Below are 20,349 nucleotides of genomic sequence, written 5' to 3' on the forward strand. Positions count from 1 at the left end.
TTTTTCTTTTTTTGGAGAAAAAAATGGACTGGGTAAAAGCAAAAGCAACACTATAATATGCTGCTTTATCACTGCATGCATCCAAGTCACTTCCACTCAGAACATTTCATGCATTTATTACCAATCCTGCTGTACAGATACACTCACAGAATGTGAATTTATGTTCTATTTGCTTCCAAAGTCAAGTTTGCCAGGCAATTTCTAATTCCCCAGATGGAGCACAAATACAGAACTCCACGAAGCAATAGTTATGAAACCATCTTTGGTACCTGCCTCAACATAACACAAATAAAATGCTTAAACTTTTAAAATAACATAAGCACTGCTTTTGAAGAAACATAAGAATTCATCCACAAATTTATTTCTACTGAGCTGGGATTATTTCTTAGATGCTAACAGGAATATTTACAGAGTGCTAGGAATCCTGCATAACTCTGGAAACCATTTCATAGCTGAAAATTTTAGACAACATTTCCAAGACTTTTTTACTAAAAACTTATTGTTTCAACCTAGTGGAAAACTGAAATATTTAATAAGCTCTAAAATTATGTTTATCATTCTGTGACAGAATGCAGATGTACAATTCTAGTGAGCTTACTGCTTAAGCAAGACAGACACAAATTAGAAAGAAATCAGAGGGTGGCATAACTCAAATACTCTGTAATTAGGAGTTATTATTTACCCTGGCTTTACATTCATTTTCTAAGCTAACAGTATCATTTGGAATTTGCAAAGTAACTAACTAAACCCAGCTGTAATATTCATTAATCTGACAACAGCCTATATCATAAAATTGAATGTATTAAGGATCTAATTTAATAGAAATCTGTCAGAATGCATTCACAAATGCAGCTTGCATTATAGCCAGGCTGTTCAGCAGGGTTGAATTAAACAAAATTAAAACAGAAACAAAAGATTAGTTATAGTTATGAAAAAACTATGCAAATACATCTCTGATGTTCTAAAACCTTTTCCATAAGATGCAAAGCATCCAGAATCAGCAGTTCCCACAACTGCATCCACAGAAGCAACTGTTAGCATAGAATGAGCTTGCTCCAGTTTCAGGACTGCATTTGTCCTCTACTATTATCAGGGCATTTTTTTTTGTTTAAATATTATACATATATGAACAGTCATATCCCCGAGAACACAAGGCTTTGTTTTCAATCTTTAGCACTGCTCTTTGTGGATCTTCCTAACATTGCTGCAGTTTCTTCTGTAAATCTGTCTTTAGGAACATCTTAAAAGACAACAGAGTGGGATGTTTTTAGTTAATGCAAAAGCTTTTTTCCTATAAACACTGGTCAGAAACAAAGAAATGGAAACATCACCCAATTAGAGAAAGTGGCTGTAGTAGTTTAGTAGACTGCTAAATGTTCTGTTTCAAAAAGTGTGCCCTCGGGTGATGGGCAGACAACTGAAGAACAACTGATATATCATGAAAAACTTCTAGAGCACTGTAGTTGGAAACAATTACTGATTAGTCACAAACAGGAAAAAAAAAATATGTGCAGTGCAGTAAGAACTCATTTAGACCCAGTGACTCTCATCTTCCTGACATCATTGGCCCTGGTCTAACTAGAGGTAATAATGGCAAAATGAAGACTATGAAGACCAAGTCCATGCCTTTGAAGTCACCAGGGAAAAAACGAAAAGATGTGATTAAACTAGCGTAGAAACAAAAATGGCTACCAATATGTTTTCCATGAGATTTCAACCATCCTTTAAAACAAATCCATATTGTGAAGTGGGACACAGGTAGGTGGTAATTAGCCTTTTAAAAACACAGAGCACCATGAGGTCAGTTTGGTATGAAGTGTTACAGTTCCCTAAATGAACCTGTGGCAACTTTAGTTTAGCTGACATTAAAAAGTCTTAGTCCCCCCTTAAATGTATAAAGCATACATTAGTAGCAGCTCAGACTGAGAAAAAAGATCTTACACTTAAAGACAAAAAGCCTTATACAATTTAGAAATGGAAATTTTTCATCTAACTCAGAAGGTCTGGTATCTTTGTACTAGACCAAAAATTATGTAGCAGCATTAGTAAATAATTATAATTATGAATAATTAGCTATTAGCATTAATTAAATGTCTAAAGCAAATGATACAGAACAACTATCTACAGCTAGAAGACACAGGCTATGTTACTAAATCAAACAATGGGATCTGTGGCATCCTCAAGAAATCATTAGTTCGATACACCTCAGTCAACTTAGCCCCATACTAGGGTTCCATTTGCACAAAGTCAATAATGAAATCCAGGTATAAAACCAGACCTGAGCCTGACTTTCAGCATTTCATTTAACAACAGGCAATTATTTCAGTTCTCAGATACATCTCTAGATATACATGACATATGTTGATGTAACTTGTTTTTTGTTTGTTTGTTTTTATTTTTCCAATCTATTTATTTTCTTGCATAATTCCAGGTACTCTGCTCACACATCAATAGACTGAGTGCATCAATTTTTTAATACAATTAGACTCATAAAGAGTGAAAAATAGCATCTCCCAAACTAATATTCTCTGCATCTTGACATGTAAAAGATGCAGAGACCCACACAATCAACCAAAATAAAACAAACGGAACATTATTTCCCTCAGATCAACTCAAACTTATAATGACTGTTTTAAAAAGACTGAAATAAGCCATGTCCATGGACTTCAGACTGCTACTTGACCTAATTTCCTTACTGGCCAAGGAGGAAATGTCGACACTGAAGAGCTACACCAGGCTGACAAAGTTACACTCTTACAGGCTTACAACAATAATGTCCAAAAGACAAGGGTCTGGAGAAGTTACCAAAGAGAAGCAAACTAGTCTTTATAATAGCAAACGTTTTAAACAAAAGCTAAGAGGACATCAGTATGCTTGTTATATAGACAAGCTTGCCACTGAAAACAAGATTGCTAATTTATTACTGATGCTGATTCAACAAAGTTGGAACATTTCTCCAAGAAGTCCTCTCTGAAAGCATTTAAAGGGGCACTCCTATAGGATAGTAACGTGGATTGAGATGGAAAGAAATCCTAAGCACAGCTATCTTCATAGTCAACTGTTGCTTATTTATCTAGGCCAGAAAATAAACTACAACTACACTTTGCATTTCACTTTGTTGCCTGGTTCATTCAGGAGATATCAAAAAATGAACACTGCTCTCATGATCGTTCATTTCAGTCTGAACACTTTAAATCATTTTTTGAGTCAGATATGAAGATTTGCTCTGCCTCAGTTCCCACTGACTTCAATGGGAGTCAAGGATGTATGTATCCTGAAGACTTTTATTTGGCCATAAATCTAACCAAGTACCTATTTTGATGGTTGGCAAGAACTACTTTTTTCCTCCAAAATAAGATAAATACTGCGCATTTTAAGTTTCACGTAAATTTCAGGACAAATTAAATTTCCTGTAAAAATAACGGAGAGAATTGAAACATGAGTGAACGGTTTGGGTTTAGGGTCAGAGTTTTTTTCAAGTGTGGGAGAAAAAGAATTTCTGGTGAAATGCACATGCTGTCAGCATGTGTTACGCTTGTGTAAAAGCTAGAAGCCACCCATCTTCCCAGCCACTACTAACAGCTGGTGGTGTCTAAGCATGACTAAATCACTCTGAATTATTATTTTTTAATTGCTGTGCAAGTACACAAAGCGAAAAATACATTCAATTAATTCGCTATTGAACAGCAATGTTCAGGGTTTGGGTTTTTTTTGTTGTTGTGTGCTTGTTGGGTGGTGGTTTTTTTGTTTGTTTGTTTGTTCCATCTGTATATCCTCCCTGCAGACAGTTCCCTCAGACACTCTCTGGAAGTTTCCCTAAGGTTTTGTCAGCTCTGCACTAAACCAGCCACCTTTTCAGGGCAGTGGTGTCTGCTGTCACCTCTATTCCCTCCCATCTACAACTGTGATGTTAACGATTTACTACTCCATTACCAAGCACTGCTTGGTGGAGTCCTAACCAGACAGTTGTACTGCCTGGTTCCTACCTAACTCCTCTTCAGTTGTGGTCAACAGTAGAAATTCCTGAGCTTCCTTAGTGGAGTTATCTTTACCAATATAACTCCATCTGGTTTTCCAACACTTCTAGCTATGTCTTCCATCAAAAATAGCCTTAAGTATAATTCTCTGAGACATTCCCAAATACTATTTTTTTTCTCTGCTTTGCCTCTAAATTTGTTCCATAATAGTTATTTCTGATTTCACATGCCTTCTTTCTTGAGTGATGCCCACAAGAGGGTTTCATTGACAGAAGTTGCCCTCAGAGTCTTTAGTTGGTCTTTCTGCATCCCTCCACTCAAATCTGCCTCAAAATGCCAGATGTTCAATCTGTCCTGGAACCTATTTTCAGCTCTGAAGTCTAAGACTGCTTAAGAATACCTGCATCTGAAACTGTATTGATCACCTATCTTGCTTCTGTCCTCTCTTCCCAAGTAACATATAGACCCTGATTTATTCTGACCCTAAATCCCAGTTCCTTAAAATTCAGTTTGCCCAAACACAGAGAGCAATTAAAGTATCAGCCCAGAGATTATTACACACTATTGACCTTCACAAGACTCTACTGGATTCTCTTACGCAGACGAATGCAGAACAGGCTTCCAGTCTTAAGATCACTACTTATGTTCCCACAGTGCCAACTTAAAAACTAGACTTGCACGTTGGTGAAACAAACTTTCTTCTGTGTTTCCTCCTTCACGTGAAACTGTCTTCCTTTTTCCTGTGGCGTTAGCAGACCTGAAGTTCTATAATTCTCTGCCTCAAAGCCAACTTCAGCTTGTGTCTGCCTACTTCTATTTAGTCTTTGTAACTCAACCTGCTTCTCCCACAGGTATAGGTAGCAGTGTCATAAACACACAGTAAAATAAACCTACGTCATTCACAATTGTTTTGATCCAGAGATTCCTCCAAGGTATGAGCTAACTCGCACAATAAATCACTGGAGCTCTTTCAAAGTTACATGTTTCTTTTTTTTCTCTACCACACGCAAATGTAGAAGAATGCATAAAGCTTAACGTACCACACAGGTATCAGTAGGGGCTACAGATGTGTGATTACCATAACTCACATTACAGAATTACTTCTGAAAAAACTGCTTCCCAGATAAGTGTGCTAGCAGTCACAACATGCATCTCTGCACAGTTTCATAAGCTTGATTAGGGTAACTGGGGTTTAACTTTCAGATAGTTTCATATGCAAAACATTCCTTAATCTAGTTTTTGAAAGACAAAAAACGTCCTTGACCAACTTCAGTAACCAGAGACTGACGATATCGTCAGATAAATTGGCAGTAAATAATGCCTGAGTATTTTTCAAAAAGTGATTTGCATTTATTTGTAGCATTCATGGCAACGCATTAAATAGCACGCAGGAGCTTCTACCTGAAGCACATAGTGCTGTTAAGTAAGCGGCTCCTAATTTTACATGCAGAACTACTACCTTTGCCTGCATAAATCAGTTACTCAATTTGCACATATGATTGTGGTAATGGCACATTAACATGACAAACTGCAACCAGAGGGGGCTGGCTATTCACGCAGTGAATTCTTTGCTTGCTGCCAAATGTGTTTCTCAACTGCATATGCAAATCCAGACCCAGGTTCACGAGTGCCTTGCTATTAAGAACAGCGCTTAAAAGTACACACAATTTAAACTTGGGTAACGCTGAAATCAAAGGGATTTAATGAAGTCAGTGAGAGTTAATCTAATGCTTATGCACTTAAACACTTTATAAACGTCAGTGAAAAATCTAACACAATGCAAGTTAGAAAAGCAAGAAATATTTCATGTTTTGTCATGCTTTTCATGTTTGCATTTCCACTGGCTCATGACACCTCCTTAAAGAACTGCACTTTATCATCTCAAAAGCATGTTTGTTACCTGAATCTTTCTGTGTGTGTACTGAACTCTAGCTGGTAGAAACAGGCTACTACGGGTGTCACTATGTGCAGTGGCAGAATAGAAATGGTGCCCTAGTGCTATTTTGGTTATAGCAATATAACACCCAGTGGCTTCAGTGGAGTAACCTCTGTATCACGGTAACACAGTTGACTTTTATGCCCAGATGAACAGCCGACTGCTTTGCTCCCCTTCTGAAGACCGGTGCTCCCACCACAGGGATAAGTAAACAAGACATATCAATTCTTAAGCAGCAAAAGCTACATCCCTGAGGATTAATCTAAACTGATTTCATTTTGCTCTAATGTGCCAGGCCGTACACTGCTGTAGACCAGGGACTGTGACATTTCCCTGTTGTGGGAGTGCCAGCCTGTAGTGGAGGTGCAAGGCAGACAAGAGGGAGGCAGTAAGTGCTTCAGCCATCCCAAACTAACTTCCCACTGCACAATTCAAAGCTGGGAAAGCAAAATCAGGCCTCGGAAATCTGGCAGCTTGTAAAGGTGATGCTGGGAGTATAAACAACTTTCAGGAGACAAAAAACATTGCTTGGAGTTTGAGAATAAAATAAAGAAAAAGGAAAAGAGAAAGAGAAAAAGGGAAGCATGCAATAGGTTAGAAAATAAGATTCTCATTAGATAGGTGACTGTGATAAATAAAAACAAAATAAACCACCCTTTTCGTTTCCTTCCACCCTCATCTTCCCCAAATCAGTGCTTTAAAAGAGAGAGAAAGAAAGAAAGAGGGAAAAAAAAGAAAATCTACATCTTCTTGTCATGTATTATAGTTTTCATAAACTTATGACTTAGAGGCCATAACTCCAAGTCATAATCTTGCCAAAATTATTTCAAGAAATATGTTCAGCTAACCTTTGGGTTGGCACCTTAGGCTGGCTATTCTCTGCCTTAAGACGTAGAAAGCTGCAAAACAAATATCCAAAAAAAAGAAATTCCAGCTTTTTTTTTTTTATTTTTTCCTGTAAGGAGGATGGACTTGGCTGGGGCTTTTATCAACTTGTTACATTCCTGGAGACTTACACACATTCAACATTCAGAGCTTTTCTGAAATAAAAAAAATTCTGGTACACATTTAAAAATGGAAATACCTTACATCAGTCTTTCATTATGAGATTTAGCAAACACATTCTGATATATGAGAGTAATTCAATATAATGACGTGATGCTATTCTTATTCAGTCAACTAAGGAGCTACATTTTGTCATGTTTCATAGGGTACATAGTTGTAAAAATTCTCATGTTTCACAATTTACGTTCCATGTTTCCATCAACAGAGCATAAATGTTTTTTCTTAAAGAGACAGTATCCTTTCATTTAAATACGTGTACATTTTCAATGCTGCATCTCCACAAAACAAACGTAAAGGGTTGCATCTGGATGCTAATTTGAGAATAATTAAAATTACACCCATTTTAAAGTATCTGAGCATCTGCAACCAATAAATACGCTGTCATATAAATTTACTGGTCATTTTTATAATGTTTAAATTTTCAATGTCAGCTAAATTAAAACTAATACTTGAAGACCTTTCCAGCTCTTACTACCATATGAAACTAAATACACTACAAAAGTTAAATAAGATGGAAACAGAGATTTATGTTTTGGGCTCATATTCAATCAACTTACTTGCCAATGAAATGAAAGGTAGCAGCACAGCTTGTTAGGCTACATAACCTTATTATAAAAGACGGGGACTTAAGCAACAGTAGCTCTTTGTATTTTATGTAATGTGTGTCCAACACTTAAAGGTTTGCTGTGACTGTACCTTTTATCAATTTAAAACAGTTTTCAACAGAAAGTCCCTTAGTGTTTATTATAGTGGAGGGAGGTTCCCCAGGTTACTGATGGGCTTTGAGAGAAGCTCCACATACAAATACGATCAAATCATACTACTGGTGATATTTCCCTGGGACAAACTGGACTGTAAAACTACAATTCTATGCAGGAGGGATGCAATGGGGGAGTGGAAAATGATACTGTATCTTTAACATAGCAAAGTCATACCTGTTTAAGACCATAAAGCTTCTAAAGTGAACACAAAAACTGAATAAAAATAGCAAAACCTCATTTTATTTTCTTGCATGACAGTATTAAAGTGGTAGTGCAATTCTGTATAAATGTCTTTTCTTTGAAAAATACCTAAAGATGCACAAAGTTACTGGTCATACTGTAAGATCTGTGCATAGCAATATTCATTAAACATTGCCAACACGATGTGTTAATGTAGACTATGTTCTCACAACCACAAATTTAGTAACAAAATTCTTGCTGGATTTAAGGAGGCTTAAGCCAGTGGGCCAAACCCCTGGAAGCCATTACTGTCAAGGTTCATTATTGACAAAATCATGGTTTTATTTTGCTAAAGATTTGTGCAGCTTGGACCATACAGAATTGCCATTTCCACTTAAAGCATCGTTACGTACAAGAAACACAAGTCCTAAGCAACTCATGGCCTCTTCTCCCATTGATGTATGAGATGATTTATATGAGTAAACTCCCACCAACACTACTGTTGGTTATACAAAATCTCCTTCTAGGCATCAATGAGAGCACAACCACCTCTTCCCCCTGCCCCTCCCCACTGCCTTGCATCTCTGTAAATAGATGGCACAGCATGGATAGACAGTCTTTAAGCTCTTTAAGACAGAAGCAGAAGCAAATACAGCACAGATTTCTCCACAACAGTTGCAAGAAGGCAGCAGCATGCACAATTTCCAGCAAAGCATCTGGTTATGCCTGCATTGGCTATTTCAGCTTGTACAAGCTCCCCCCTCTTTCTCGCAGGTCACCCAAGAACTTCCTGCAGCAACATGCATTTCACTAGGCTGGACTAAATCTAAACGCTAATCTGACATCTTCCAATTGACATTTCTTAACAGCACAATGCTCAGACAAGGTGTAAACTGATGGCTTGACTTCTATTTTTACTAATGGGCTATTGGACTGTATAGCTTCTTGACTGCTCTGTCCCTGGGCTTTTAAAATTCATTGTGGTTTTATTGTAAGGCGGTGAGAAACTGCTTTGCTGACCTATTCTGGCTCTGTTCTAGGGGGAGAAGACTCAAACCTCAGTATAGGCAGATAACCAGACTGAGTTACAACAGATGGACTCTCTAAAAGAGCACACTCATCTTCTTGATCCCTTTTCAGGATAGGCTTTATTGACTTTGTTAATGTTTAAGGAGAATTCAACAATGAAATGTAATCAAATAACTGCACTATTTGTTAAATCCATGTTCAGTGGGATTTTATTCCTGTTAAACATATATTGCTGGTCAAACTTTCTGTCCACTGGACAAACTCTCAGAGTACCCCTGTTGACCTCAACAGTCATGCAGACTCATGCCAACAGAGGATCTGACAGTAAGTCAGCATCAGTTTATAGAAGCTGTAGAAACAAGCTTCTATTTTGTACATGTGTGAATGCAGGAAAAGAAACCACATTCACCATTGCCTCCAGCAAAGGAGTTGTCCAAACCGTAACCTAGAACAAGAATTCGAGTAGTTTTCCATTGTTTTTCTTAAAAATCTTACTCAACTTTTTAAAGCTATGTTAAAGTAGTATTTCTTTCTGCCAGGTCTTATTTAATAAAATGAGTTTAGTTCTTGGCTGTTAAACTGCAGGTGAAATTGTGAAGCAAAAGGCAGCTTACATCTTTAGTTCAGCTTGACTACATATAACTAGCACACAAATGACTTACAAACAGACATGCAGCCAAGTACAAAGCAGGTGTATTTTGTCCATGAAAGGCATACACACGTGGAAATATATTTATTTTTTATAGCTTCTGAAAGAGCTACAGCACTTCTTGTAAGCCAGCTAAAAGCAAGGCAGGTAGGCCACTAGTTCTAGGAAGGACTTTCAAGGAACCCAGACAGATCAGTGGCAAAAACATCCATGAAGAACTGTTTCCAACAGCCCCTAGCATAGCTTCTTGGAAACTAAAGGGAAGAACTTATACTGAAGAACAAAAAGTATCACATTCCTTCTCACATACACCTCTGCATGAAATCAATGTCTATTATCCCGTATTTTAGTTTCCTGATATGCTAACCAGGTTCCAGAGTCCAGTACATAAGTGTGTGTGTGTGTGTGGTGTATGTGTGTGCATTCACAGCTCATTTCTCTACAGTGGACTGGCAGTCAGGGTCAGTCGAGCAGTAGTCCAAGAATTTTTCTGCCGTTTGGCTCACCTCTGACCTGGCAGACGCTTGGACAACAAAGGCCCGGATTATCCTGCTCTTGAGAAACACTCAGGGAGAGAGCCATCCTTACAGAAAACTGTCACAGACATTGATCAGGGGGACGAGATGATGGGCTTCAGCAGACCTCCTAGACTACAGCGGCTAGAATACTGAAATTACCAAGGACTGGTTTTTATTCTGAAGTTGACATTTCTCATCTGTCTCAAAGAACTTGAGCTTCAGCCCTACCACTGCTGGAAATTCTCTTCACCCGGGTGTTTCAAACCATGAAAATTACTGCTGACTAACACATTAAAAAAAAAAAAAGTTGAATTAACTTCCCAAGGCATTTTTTTTCTGCTGCTGTGGGGGAAAAGTGCATTTGTACAAGATACATACAATGATACATGTCCTAGTTTGGTTTTCCCCTACCCATCTGTATACTTTAAATGGGTTCTGGGTTATTTTATATCAGGCATTTTATTGACATATTATTTTTCATAAAAGTAGGCTTTTGTGTGATTACTCCCACTTACGGCTACTACCTCCACTACTATTTATGAAGGTACAAGTAAATCCCACCAGCTGGGCAACAATATGAGATTTTTGGACTAATTTCAATGGGGAAATTTAACACCTGACTTTAAAGCACTGATGACGTAAGTCCGGTGGTGTACAGAATCAGTTCTACCAATAATGATGTTTCTTCACATGAACTAAGAGTTGTTGGTCAAACAAATTGCTGCTGCTTCCAAATTAGCCTTTTTACGCACCAGGTTTAATCAATAAACCCGATCAAAATCTCAGAAAGGCTACTCAATTATGTCATAGAATATATGAACCGTTCTAATTCTAGTTTAGGCCACTAAATAAGTGTAGATGTTTTTTTCAATTTACAAGGACTTAGAAAACCCAGTGAATTTATTTGAGATATATATGTTCAGCACCTTTGAAAATATGGCTATATTTATATCAGTCCAAAAATAGATCTAGCTGCCTAAACACGGATCTCACTTGGTGTTCATAACCCACAAGGAAGAAAAAATCCAACATGTTTCAAAATTTTTGATTATTTCAGTTGGAGGGACACCTTCTAACTGCATTTGCTGAAGCTGCAAAGAGCATTTGGGAAGGCAATTTTATGTCACCATAGAGACAGTATTTCTATGAGCTGTTACAGCTGATACTGACAGGCTTTGGTAGTGAGTTAGAGAGATCAGATCTACATGCACTTCCTTACACGTACAAGTCTTGACTGGTATAATTTATTAACAGGAGAGAGGATGTTTTAAAGGTAGAGTATAAATTGAAGGAGGGGCCTGATTTTGACTTCTTCCTGCATGTTTATAAGAGTGAAAAAGACAGCTGAGTTATGCTGACTTATGTTACTAAGCAGCACTAAGCACAGTTACACTGTATGTACACCCATATGTCAAAGGGACATAAAGGGAATTACTCCAGGCTTCACCAAAGCAAGTTTAGCTAGCATGATTCAGTTTCCATTTGCAACTTTACAGATGGGTTACAGATCACAAGCGTGGCATTACCATGGCTTAATTAATGAGTTACCACTTGTCAGCTGAGCCACACTCCTATCCTGTTAGAGCTGATATACACAGACTTAATCCTCCTTCGCAGTTAAACCATCACCTTAAACCACGCAGCTGCTCTAAGCTAACAATTTTCTCCTTAATAGCTGTGGGCATGAGGCAGGCCCACGTGTGCCTGGTGGAGCAGCTAGCACGGCTCAGCTGGGCAGCAGGAAGTGTGTCCAAGTGTGTTTGCAGCTGCTCGCCTGTGGCTCATCATGGCTCAGAGGCCATGCGGTAACTCTGTAATCTGGGACAACTCCGCCACATATCAGGCCTCTAATCTTGCTGCTCGCTGTCTTCAACACAGCTTTCACCTTACATTTGCTCTTGGTAGGATAAACTCAAAAGCGATTGGGGCATACGCAGCAGATCATGAATGACTAAACAGGTAAGAGTGCAAATGTGCTGCAACACTTGCAGGTATAACAAGGATGATTCAAACCACTTAGTTTGATTATAGCAGTTCAATCCCACTAATAAAAAGCTCAGCATTGTTGCCTGAATATTTACCACTTCATTTTTGGACTCATTTTTAAACTGGGTCTCACTAATCATTTTTAAGTCTGACTCTATACTTATTTTCATTGCATAAATACTATTTATTCTAGAAATGACAAAGGAAACATATACCTAGCAAAGAAAGTCTAAAATTTATGCCATTCATCTTTGGGACAGGACTAAGAGGCTTGCCTTTCCCCATAGAGCAGGAGAAACAACTGTGTACTTGGATTTCTGGAAAACTTTCAGTGATATCCCTTTGTACAGTAAAACACTCAAGGCTGCCTTCGAGGCCAGGAATGCCGCCTTGCGTGTGAGGTTAATCCTTCACACTGAATGCCACATTCCCAAGGTGGAGAGCTGACTACAGATTTTCTCTTTGGCTGCCAGCACTAGGAAGATTCACTTTCATTTAGTGTAATCTCCCACTCCGTAATATGACTGGAATTTTCACCACCCACAACTGGGGCAGACTTCCTTGCTTTATTTTTCTAAGAGCTTGGCTCCCATTTCAGAACTAGAATGAGCAGCTAAGTTTTGAGTAAGGTCTTCACCCATATGTCTAGGACTCCTCTAAAATAGCAAGTTCAGATAAAAAAAATCTCAGCACCCGGGTGAAAAAAAAATGGAAAAAAAAAAAAGATATTTATACACCTAAATGACAACTGTATTCCTGTCAAAGTCTGGTCCTGGCTACTGGAGATGACCACATAAAATCCATCTCTGCACTCCTTGGAAAAGTGCATGGAGGACAAATCTGTAAATAATGAACTTAAGCACCGTAGAAGGAGATGAAAATTCACTTAGCTTTAGCCTTAAAAAAGGAACATTTATGGTACCTGAAAAAGTTGGAAATCACTACAAGTGACCTTACTGAGAAAATTCAAAGACTAAAAAAATAATAAATAAATAAAAAGACTCTCTGGATGTTATGTCTCAGTTTTGATTTTTAGTTACGATTTTTTTGCTAGTATCACTTTATGCTATTCCCATCTCCCAAGACTACAAAAACTGCAACTCCAAATCAGACTTTGTAACAGCGAGAATTTAAAGGACAAGTACACCTGTAGTTGACTTCCAGCTAAATGTGAGTTGAGAATTATGGTCATAACACAGGAGAGGACTTGTCTAAGTAAAAGGCCACAATTAGACCTTTTCTTTTTGTTTGTTTTTGTTTGTTTTTTTTCAGTGCAAATTATTGATACTTGTCAGATAAGTCTTCGTAGCCTCAAACATTTAAATGTTCAACAATTTTCAAATATGTGTTATGATAGACAGACATAAATTCTATTATCTCTGGACCAGCTTCAATCAACCTACTTCACAGCCTCCTTCCTTCTCTATAAACGTTCATCCCAGTGAAAGGACTATTTCTCTTACCAACCCCAGCTCTAAAAATCAAAATGACTCATGAGACAGGCTAAGAGAGAATTTCACATCTGAAAACAGTAGCAGGTATGTTATATTCCAAAAGTACTTTCCCTAGCTTTAATTTTTTTTTTTTTTTACCGGTCATCTTGTATACCTATTAAACACTGTGGGCTTCTAACACACTCGGGAAGGAAGGAGACGGTCTTGCTATTTACAGATTTGAACAAAACCTTTGCTGAGAGTCTACATTTGCATTGCCAATGCTACTTCTGTCTTTTGTCCTTCTATCTGCCGCCTGCCTATAATCACTGTCCTGCAGACTACGCAGCTAATAATTCAATACCTGTTTTACTTTAAAAATGGCTTGGCAGAAAATCATCTAGTTAGCAGACAGTTGAATCTTAATCAAAAAAGCAAGAACCTGTATTTATAGGTTCACTCCTGCAAAGGCTTTGGGGAAATCACTCATGTATGTACTGTCAGACACGAGCCAGTGTTCCCAGAATCAAAGCCTATAATTTTAACAAGCTGAGGTCTCTGTGACAGTCCTAACACTTTTAACTTCTACACAGTGCTAGCTGCCACCATAGAATACTTTTTGAAGATGCTGTTAATGATGAAGGCTTATCTATTTCGCTATCCTGCAATTATACTGAGGATTCTAAATAGATGTGAAAATCTCAGAGATGTTCTCTTCACATGTGACCCAATAAAAGGATGCTGTCGGGCTGATTTATATAGCCTTAGTTGGGGGTTACCGAAAGAACATTTGAACTTAGCATCAATTTGAATATTTCCATTGACTTTTTAAATGAAATGCCAATTATTCAGATTTCTTTCTCAGATATAAATATTCCTGCCTGCATTGCTTGTAACATGACACTGTGGTGTTACGTCATGCTATTAGGCCAGAGGACAAAACGAAACAGAAACAAAATAAAAATTCACAAATTCTCATTGCCTTAAGCAAAGTTTACTTTCCTTGATTGCAATCATTTTTAGAACCGTTAATAATAGACTAAATTTTAGCCTGACAACATCCTTTTAAGTAGATCAGACTCACACATGCAAAAGCCTATGCCCTGCAGTATAAAACTGTGTGTGAACATGTGAAAGATAGGACTAGGTGTGTACAAGCCTTTCCTACGAGTGTCTAGAAGCCCCAGCAGCAACAATACTCACGTTGGCAATGTCCCCAAGCCAAACGGGCCCAGCCCCAGCAGCAGTCAATTCTACTTCCAAACCGGCACAGTCCTGTGGAAGAGACTATTTGTCTGGGCCACCTGAACAAGACATTTCAAAAAAGTCTGGTGAAACGTTTTGAAACCACTCCATATTAAGAAAAACAAATGAGAAAAAAAAAAATCTTTCCTGCACAGAGGTTTTTGTGGTAAACAAGAACTGCTCTGAGTTGAGTCTATGATATTCCCGTCATTAAAACAGCATGTAGGTCGGAAGTTGTAAATAGCTATAGGCAAAAAGGGGAAGAGATAATTAGAGTAACTTTGTAAAGCCTGAAACAATTGCCGTGCTTTGCAACGTGCTCACTGCTGCCGCTCACAGGTCGGCATTAAACAATTCCAGAAGTTTGGAACAGAGGATCTATGATGGGAAATAAAACACCATCACAGAGTGTCAGCATTGATTTTTTTCACAGCGTATCGTCACATTTTCTCACTGAAGGAAAAAAATAAATGAATCAAAACTAAAGCTTCTTGTACTGTTAAAGTGTATAAATACAAAAGTGCAAGAGTGAATAGATGCAAAAGGAAAAAAAGAGAGAGCGTGGTCTTAGGCAGTTCCAAAGTATTGTCGGGAGTTGTTAATGCTTCTTAAGAACAAACTAGAGTAAAGCAAGCAGTTCAGTGGAGCAGACCCGAGGGAGCAATGTTGGCAGAGGGGCCCCAGAGCCCCCGGCACTGCTCTGTGGGCACCCCGAGGCATTCCGAGTGGCACCACCGCTACACCTGACGCAGCTCAGCACCGGGCATCGGGGGCAGCCTCTCCAAGCATTCCCTTTCACCTCGCTTCACGTTAAACCTTGAGCTGCGAGCCTCCTCCGCCTCTTGTTTCAAGTGCCTCGAGGCGTCAATAAACCGATTTTATTTCCCCAGCACGCCAGGCGCTTCGGTTTTAATCCCGACTTCGGGACGGGGAGGACGGAAGGAGCCCCCCGCCGCCATTTCGCACCCTGCGGTCCGGCTCCCCCTCAGGGGTCCGGCTCCGGCTCGGCCGTGCCCGAGGCGACCCCCGCTCGCCGCCCCCTGCCCGCCGGGCTCCTACCTTCTGTCAAACTCCCCAGCAGCCCCCAGGGAGAGGCAGGAGGCCAGCAGCAGCCGCAGGCAGAGCTCCATGGCCGGCGGGGCTCCCCGCCGCGCTGCACCGCGACCGCGCCGCCGAGGGGAGGGAGCGGGAGCGGGACCGTGAGGGGGCTCCAGCTCCCGCCGACCCCGGCTGGGCTGCGGAAAGCTGCGGAGCGGCGGCGGCGAGCCCCTGGGTGCGGAGGAGGCGCTGCTGAGGGGCGGCGGCGCCGCCCGCAGCCGGTAGGGGCGCCCGGTTTCGGGCCGCCCGCCTCCGGGCCGCCCGCCTCCACGGCCCGGCCCCGGGGTCTGCTGTCCCGGAGGGACCCGCATCCCCGGGGGCGAGGGGAGACAGGGAGAAGAGGGGGTTGGCTGGGGAGAAGTTCGTGCTTTTGGGTCCGGAGGTGAGGCAGGCAGCCCTCCCGGGGAGCGGAGTCCGTGTGGGAAAGTAAAAGGGTTACGATGTGGCCTTCTTTTGCCCACCAGAGTTCTCCCAGTACGATGCTTTCCAAGAGAATTACAAGGTTTGCGTTGTTTTGTTCTGGCTTAAATACTTTTAGTATCTCTCTGATGTTGCCATGTGACAGCATCCCAGCCCCTGGCCTGACAAAAAAGCAACAAGTTTCCACACAACCCACACACCACTACCACCAGTGATGACTCCAGCTGTGTGCTACACTAAAACCCTAAAATATGGCAGCCAGTTCCAGTTCATTTCTCTGAACTTCTGGGACTTACTGAGGGACACTTTTAAATAACTTGTCACCAGTTTAGGGTCAAAGCTGCTCTGAGGTCTCTCTGATTACAGACAGATGGGCCAACAGCTTGGACCATGTTGCAGCATTGGTTTTGATTTGTGCCCGAGTCAGGGCTAAGTCTCATCAGCTGTTCTTACAAGGGTCAGGCTACAGCTTAGACCCCGAAAACAGGGATCTTCCGCTTTGCGCTGTAATGAAAAGCCAAACCCTTCACAGAGCACTGAGAAGCCAGCTTCCTGAAATATGATTTCAGGCTTCAGGGTTGAGCTGGGAGTTCTGTTCAGAGCATTTTGCACCTTCGAAATGCTCCACAGATATTCAAGCAATATGGCACAGGTAAAGACCTTTTGCACAAAGTATGAATTGTGCTGGTGAGCTTTGTAAAATTACACCTTCTCTCAGAGCAGTTTTACCGCTTATCGCTGAAGTTTGCAGCGGAACGCCCTCCACTCCTCCTTCACTTAATCTTTGTCATCTTTTCAGGACCATACTTTCCCTGTGCTAAGCTTTCTGTCCACAGTCTCAACCCAACACTGTTCAGACAGAGAAAAAAAATTGTCAAGAGCTGATGATTCTGCAAGATGCTTGTTACCTGTGCTTGGATAGCAAACCCCTGTGGATGACTTAGCTAGAGACAAAAACTACACCAGAGACCAAACCTTGTTCCCTTCATCCACATCAGGAGAAGCTGATAACCAAACACTGAAGGCAATAACGCAGTAGCATTTGGGAAAGACAGGAGAGCATCTGGCTGAGATTAGATTCGTGCTGAAATATAGAGTTGATTTCCAGCTCTTGACTGATTGATTACATTTTTCCCCCACTCACATACGTGATGTGGGATCATCCCACAGCCTTTGCAGAATAAATTTGTTGTCAAGATTTTATGGGCAAAAGGAATAAATCCTACATGTGATAGCCACAGGGATTTCTCTCTGGTACCAGCATCTGGTTGCACCTCTCCAACACACAGAAGGAAAATGCCCACAAATTACACTGCAGCCACATTCAGGACAGGTGCCTAAAGCAACATTTCAACTTCATTGTGAATAAAGGTCTAGGGCAACCTGACACTTTCCCTTGAATGTCCAAAAGGACATGTCAAAGTCAAATCCATTCACACTACTCTGCATTTTGTAGTGGTACTTAAGTACAGAGCAACTTTTAAGCACATGCTGCTCCTTTAAAGCACATATACTCACAAATGGTAATAAGATTGTTTAATCTCTCCAGCCTGCACTCAGTATTTCAGATTTCCTCTGCAGTGTTTGGTATTCTTGTATGTTAATACTAGTGTGTTGGTTGGACATGGTGCCTACTTCAATTAGGCATGTCTGCTGTTGGTTAACTTCTGCTGTCTTTAAAATTTGTTTTGGAATACCAGCCTGAAAAAAAAAAAATTACCAGACACTGGAAGACCACATATTGCACTTCCATACCCATCAATGGGACTAATATCCAGCCATTTCTGAATTCATTTATTTTGGCAATGCTTTATCTATGTCAGGGGAGTTTTCTTAACAAGGTAAGATACACTACATTGAGAGCAGAGGAAGAGTCTGATGCACTTGGTGATAAGAAAGCAGAGTGGAGAAATGCTCTGAAGAGTGGGGCTTGCTAGTCCTGCTGCAGGGAGGGTAAAGGTGGTGGTGACAACCGCTGCTTCTGGGATGGTAAGCATTACTGTACAGTCATGCAAAGCATGCAGGAATATGTTTAATATACCACTTAGTAGAGTAGCTGGTATTTCTCTCCCAAAAGTACACCACAGTGTTAAACTTTGTTATATAAGTTGCTTACAACATTATTTAACTGCTACTATAAGTACCATCAACTAAGAAAGAATGTAAGCAACAGGAAACCCAGTTATAATTAAACGATGATCAAAAAAGGTTCATTTCATTAGAGAGAACTTCCTTCTATGCCAGGGAATTGTTCCGCACGAACACCGCTTTCTTTTAATTCAGTTGGAGTAGGACTATGTCCAGGCTGTCTCAGTGTTAAAAACTTCAGCTAAATAGAGGTTTCTAAGACATCCCTTGTGGATGGTTTTTCTTGGGGGGAATTTCTGGAATACTCTCTAGTATTGACTGGACAGCCAATATTAAGAAAAGAGAGCTGAAAAGATACCAGTGGTAGGTATTTTAGAATGACAAATATTGGTAGAGATGATGAATGGTAGAGTATGGTTGATATGACAAGTCATATAGAAGCAACTTCAAATTTCATCTTCATTGTTACAGGCAGCTGTAAATTAGACATAAATGCAATAGTAGCAGACACCACCTTTGGCCAATCTACGGTCAAGTAACTTTTCTTTAAGGGAGGCATTAGTTACCTCTAGCAAAATGCCCTTTTAAATATTAAGTTCCTCTTTTGTGTCTTAAAATGCATTACAAATATTAATAAAGTCCTCTATTCAGCTGAATCAAGCAATACTTTCTGTGACTCTCAGTTTACATAAGCAGACATTAAGGAACAGAAGGTGATGTTTCCCACACAGTCATCTGTCATCAAAACAGAAACAGACCTCCTGTTTTCCAACTTCATATTTAAACCACAAATCCATCCTTCCGTCTAAGTATTCCAGCCTCATTGAGGCTACATTAACCACAAATACCATGCTATCCCAAGTCACTAAATCACACTAGGACATATGTGTAAAATATGGTGTACTTAGTTTGTAGTTGATGGCATACATTATCATATTCTCCACTTGTGATGCTAAAACATGCCTACTTTTGCAAAAAAAAAAAAAAAAAAAAGGAAAAAACCAAACCAAGTCCAAATTATCCATGAAACTTTCGATGTCATTACTTTTCTTCTGGGTGATGAAATTCTGCTTTTCAACCAACTTAACATTGGTAAGTATGATAAGTACTTAATATATTTAAAAGTAGTATTTATTGAGTAACTATTATCTCAAGCATATGCCAGGTGACAACCTCTGTCAGTGCCACACTAATAAGAAAACTGTGAGGCATCAAGAAGACCCAGTAACTGCAGCTAAATCTAACTTGGTACTCCACCTCCTTCTCAGTAAATTTACCTAAAAGGGTAAAGTCATCAAAATTATCAAACACTGTAGTATCAATTACCTTCTGTACAGATGAACATCATGCTTTGGAAATACTAATTCAAAGGCTCCCAAATGCTTTTTCTGCATCTTGTCTTACTAACTGTTTGCTTTTTGAAACAAGCTTTTTCTACACATCCTTCTCACGTTTCTACAAAATCCTTCTTTAAAACTGTGAGTGGTATTTGTGTTGATGTTTCCTGCATTTCATTACAGTGTGAGCTGTACTTCTTTTCCCCTGTAAATAAACAACAATTTTCCATTCAAAGCCCAGTAAAATTCCCTATTCCTTTCTGTATATATCTTTTGAACATACAGCTACTTGATCAATTCTTGTATCAAAGGTGTTTTTCATTGAGGACGAGAATTATAATCCCCCAAACTTAACGTTACCCTATTTATTAGGAATTTGTTCTACTTAGCCTCACTTGAAGCACAATCATTGAATACAGAAAAATCTGTGCTTGATGTAAGAGACATATTCATCAGCACAGTGAGGGACAGCATAGCCAGCTTTACAAAATTATGGCAAACTGCCTGCACCGAGAACAGCCTCGTGCACCCTGCTGCTCTCAGTAATGCTAGCAATGAATGGGATGCCACTGTTGGAGAACATGGGTTTGAGAAGGGTTTTTTTGTGGACAAAACTACAGACTACCT

General features: G+C 39.8%; 1 protein-coding gene across 3 annotated transcripts in view; it reads right to left on the reverse strand.

The window, feature by feature from the left end:
• NPNT (nephronectin) overlaps positions 1–16,100 on the reverse strand; it is a 50,802-nt gene extending 34,702 nt beyond the window's left edge. Inside the window, exons 1-3 of one of the 3 annotated variants that reach the window (XM_035537918.2) lie at positions 15,839–15,972; positions 14,738–14,838; positions 6,762–6,812 (exon numbers count right to left, since the gene is read on the reverse strand). In XM_035537918.2, coding sequence (XP_035393811.1) covers positions 6,762–6,812; positions 14,738–14,838; positions 15,839–15,909 — 223 coding nt within the window. In that variant the 5' untranslated portion in view covers positions 15,910–15,972. Of the gene's footprint in view, positions 1–6,761; positions 6,813–14,737; positions 14,839–15,838 lie in introns of all 3 variants that reach the window. The other 2 variants (XM_035537924.2, XM_035537933.2) reach the window with 2 other exon arrangements.
• Positions 16,101–20,349: the final 4,249 nt, after the last annotated feature.

The sequence above is a fragment of the Cygnus atratus genome, chromosome 4 (genome assembly GCF_013377495.2).
Source record: "Cygnus atratus isolate AKBS03 ecotype Queensland, Australia chromosome 4, CAtr_DNAZoo_HiC_assembly, whole genome shotgun sequence".
Lineage (NCBI taxonomy): Eukaryota > Metazoa > Chordata > Aves > Anseriformes > Anatidae > Cygnus > Cygnus atratus.